Genomic DNA, 4,224 nt, shown 5'->3' with positions numbered 1-4,224 from the left:
TAAAGAGTGAAGAAGGAGGGAAAAAAATTAAAAATCCAAAAAGAACTCCTCACGTGCTCAAAATGGGTGAAACACACACAATATGTCAAGTCAGCAAAAAATGTCAAAATGACACAGCGAGACTCAACATGAGGTGTCTAAAATAAACAAAGTCTAGTGAAAGTGTCTAATTGAAAATTGGTGCCAACTTTAATGGGTTACCGATGAGTTCATCCTTAATAAATTGAGAGTATACATAATAGCAAGAAAAAATTATCCTTGTTTGATTTGTCAAAAATGACAAGTAAAAAGGGAATTACACAAATCTCATAGTGTTAAAAGTTAATTACATCATAAATTTGGTAGAATCCGGATACATTTCTAAAAGGTCTCACTACATCACGTCCCGATTCGGATACATCGCTCAACATCCCAATACATTGTGTCTCGATTTAAGATATTTCACTCAATATCCTGTTACATTGTGTACATCTTGATACATCGCGTAAAGTGGTGTATCCGATTGATACATCGTGTAGAGTGAACGTCCCGATACATCAAGTACGTCCCAATATATCGCGTAAATTAAAGTGATAGATCGGAAAATAGGAGAAAGTATGATTTTTTATAATTTTTTCAAATGGTAAGAAATTTTAGAAAATATGGTAGAATAAGTTGTGTATATAGGTAATTTTTCCGAGAAATCAAATTAGGAAATATTTGATAAGTAAATAGAGACGGAGTGTGTATTGAACAAAAATAAACTTCTATAAATTCTCCACTATTCCTAGCAACCTTATTCATCCAATCCTCTTCCCGAATTACAATTACAATGTCACGTTCCTCAGTCCTATTGGTTCTCATCGCCGGCCTTTTCGCCGCTACAATTGCCGGAGCGACGACCTTCGCTGATGAGAATCCGATCAGACAAGTTGTTGTTTCCGAAGAAGTGGAGAACGGAATTCTTCAAGTGGTTGGCGAGAGTGACGATGCTCTCTCCTTTGCTCGCTTTGTTAACAAGTTAATTACTAAATTAAAAATGAGATTGATTTCTCTGTCGTTTTGTGTTAGTATATAATAATGTATTGTTGTATATTTGAATGTTTATAAAAGGTATGGGAAAAAGTACGAGTCCGTTGAGGAGATCAAGCTAAGATTTGAGATATTTGTGGAGAATCTGAAGATGATTCAATCGCATAACAACAAAAGATCACTATCATACAAACTCGGTGTCAATAGTATGTATAATTGTTGTTAAATATATATGAAGTTGTTCTGTTATGTCCCTTGCTCATACTGTTAGTATATGTTTTGTGGCAGAGTTTACCGACCTAACATGGGATGAGTTCCGTAGAGTCAAGTTGCAGGGTGCACCTCAAAACTGTTCTGCCACCACGAAGAGCAATCTTAAGTTCACTAACGTCATTCTACCAGAGAAGGTACGTCCAATCAGCAGAATGAATTGTTGCATTTGAGCTGAGGGTTTTTCGGAAAATTAATAGTCACTCAGCTACCTTCACGAGGTAGCTAGTGGTAATACATGCATTCTAGATATCACTTGTGAGATTTCACTGGATGTGTTGTTGTGATTGAGTTTTCTATATATTTTTGGGTTGGATATTGGTAAGAGTTCTCCTATATCTAACTAGAAATTAAATAGCCACCTGCACAATTTCTCATTAGAATTAATGAAACTAGTTTGTACGTACGTACGTACGTAATGCTTTATTATATTCCAAGATGCATAATGGAGTTGAATTATAAACATAGGAACTTAACACTAAACATGCAATGTATTTAACTGCAAATTTCCTATTTTGTGATTATAGAAAGACTGGAGGGAAACTGGTATTGTTAGCCCAGTGAAGGCACAGGGAGACTGCGGAGCTTGCTGGACATTCAGGTGAGAATATCATTAGATAATTGTCAAAAACATACCTAAACTATTCTTTTTTTAAGTTTGATATCTAAACTATTGAGAGTGGAATTCCATACATACACTATCACTTATTAGTTTGAGAAACACACATCAATGACGTCTGTAATGCACTCTCTTTTATTTGAAAAAACCTTAGACACATGGCATTCCTCATGGATAAAATATTTCACCTTGACAAAAATTAAACAATAAACTATTAATATTAATTAAATATTAAAGATTAAAGTATTAATATCCCCAGAATAATAAATTTTTTTAAAAATTCTACTCCACTCCTATTTTTTTAAAATATTTTTCTCGTTTTGTGTTAGATATGTACATTTTTCTACTTGTGTACCAAATATAACATAAATAAAAAAATTATTTTTAAAAAACTCTTGCGACGACAAGTAAAAATATTTTCTATATGTATATATCTAACACAAAACGAGAGAAAAAAAATTTGAGCGAGGGGAGGGGATACGGGAATAGGGTGAGAAGAAGTGATGGAGTGAGGTAAGAAAAATATTTTACATTTTATTTTATAAACAAATATTATTTTTTGGGATAATAATTTTTTAATCTTTAATTTTAACTAATACTAATAATTTATTTAATTTTTGTCAAGATGAAATTTTTAGTCCATGTAGAGTGACAATTTTTTTAAATAAAAGAGAGAGTATATTACACACACCATGATGATCAGAGTGTTATAAAAGATAGAGATGTGTTTCTCAAACTAATAAGTATTCCCTCTGTCCACTTTTAATTGTCGTGTTGCGCTTTTTGAAAGTCAACTTGACTTATTTTCAAAGTTAAGTTAGATTACATTAATTCGATATTTTAAACAAACATTTAGATATTCAAAGCCTAGTACGAAAAGTAGTATAAATTTAAATTTTTTGCATATCAATATGATGAAAAAATACATCGTAAACATTATTATTATTTGACTCTACAAAAAGAAATTATGACAAATAAAAATGAACGGATATAGTAATAGTTTAGGTATGAAACTGAAAAGAAGGGGATGATTACTTATCTCTAATTATAATTAGATGAAATGGACGACATACAAATAGGAAGGGAAGGGAAGGGATGGAGTAATAGTTTATATAAATGGATGTGTGGTTTTGGCAGCACTACTGGTGCACTAGAGGCAGCGTATGCCCAAGCATTTGGAAAGGGAATCTCTCTATCAGAGCAGCAGCTTGTGGACTGTGCTGGAGCTTTTGACAACCATGGGTGCAATGGAGGGATTCCATCACATGCGTTTGAGTACATTAAATACAATGGTGGTCTTGACACTGAAGAATCATATCCATACACCGCCAAGGATGGCATATGTAAATTCAAACCAGAAAATGTTGGTGTCAAAGTCATCGATTCAGTCAATATTACTGAGGTAATTAATTAATATAACATGATGAGTTGTTTTTCATTCATAAATTAATGGTAATAAATTAAACATGCCTAGCTAATTATATATATTACTGCAGGGTGCTGAAGATGATCTGAAACATGCAGTTGCATTGATTAGGCCTGTTACTGTTGCTTTTGAGGTGATAGATGGTTTCAAACAGTACGAGAGCGGAGTTTACACCAGCACTCAATGTGGCAACACTTCCATGGTACGTAATTAATTAACCTCAATGATGTTAAATTAATTACAAACATATATATATGATCTCATGATTATTGGCATGCAGGACGTAAACCATGCTGTTCTTGCTGTGGGTTACGGTGTTGAAAATGGTGTTCCTTATTGGCTCATAAAGAACTCATGGGGAGCAGATTGGGGTGACAATGGATACTTCAAAATGGAGATGGGAAAAAACATGTGTGGTGTTGCAACTTGCGCATCCTACCCAATCGTTGCCTAATTAACACTTTCATATTTATATTACTAAAATAAAACAACCCAGATTATCTATCTCTATGTACGTGCTTTGCACCAGAATAATTATGGAAAACGGTCATATTTTTTGACCTTTCCTTTATTTTCAGTAATACTCCGTTATATTTATCCTTCGTTTTCAGCAGATCATTTTTACTTATTTTTAAGTTTAGAAGTTAATAATTTTATCATAAATTATATTCTTAGACTGCGGTAAAAATATATCAATTTAAACTTCAGTTTATACGTTCTCTTTCTTATTTTTAATTCCTTTAATATTCCATCAAATTCTTTCTTTTTTTAAAACCAACAAGAGGGCTACGTTAAAAAGGTTAGACTACTTTTTGGCATACAAACAGAAAAGAAGATATATTGCATGGGTCCAGAAATTGCAAAACTAATTTAATTTGATGTTTTCTTCCCTGGCTAG

At 32.8% G+C, this 4,224-nt stretch overlaps 1 protein-coding gene across 1 annotated transcript; it reads left to right on the top strand.

Moving 5' to 3' along the window:
- Positions 1-795: 795 nt before the first annotated feature.
- Positions 796-3,907, top strand: LOC125811290 (cysteine proteinase 3-like). The gene is made up of 7 exons (XM_049490795.1): positions 796-999; positions 1,093-1,217; positions 1,300-1,418; positions 1,809-1,882; positions 3,038-3,302; positions 3,397-3,528; positions 3,607-3,907. The coding sequence occupies exons 1-7, from the start codon at positions 812-814 to the stop codon at positions 3,778-3,780; spliced, it is 1,077 nt and encodes a 358-aa protein (XP_049346752.1). The 5' UTR covers positions 796-811; the 3' UTR covers positions 3,781-3,907.
- Positions 3,908-4,224: the final 317 nt, after the last annotated feature.

Source organism: Solanum verrucosum, unplaced genomic scaffold (genome assembly GCF_900185275.1).
Source record: "Solanum verrucosum unplaced genomic scaffold, falcon-dt-bn FXZP01000109.1, whole genome shotgun sequence".
Taxonomy (NCBI): Eukaryota; Viridiplantae; Streptophyta; class Magnoliopsida; order Solanales; family Solanaceae; genus Solanum; species Solanum verrucosum.
Note: the sequence above shows the minus strand (reverse complement) of the source record. Positions and strands in the feature narration are given on the sequence as shown.

Excerpts from the sequence above, each read along its gene's own strand:
- LOC125811290 (XM_049490795.1), top strand. The coding sequence starts at position 812 with ATGTCACGTTCCTCAGTCCTATTGGTTCTCATCGCCGGCCTTTTCGCC. Across the intron at positions 1,419-1,808 it reads ACGTCATTCTACCAGAGAAG|AAAGACTGGAGGGAAACTGG; the intron begins GTACGTCCAATC and ends TTGTGATTATAG. Across the intron at positions 3,303-3,396 it reads ATTCAGTCAATATTACTGAG|GGTGCTGAAGATGATCTGAA; the intron begins GTAATTAATTAA and ends ATATTACTGCAG.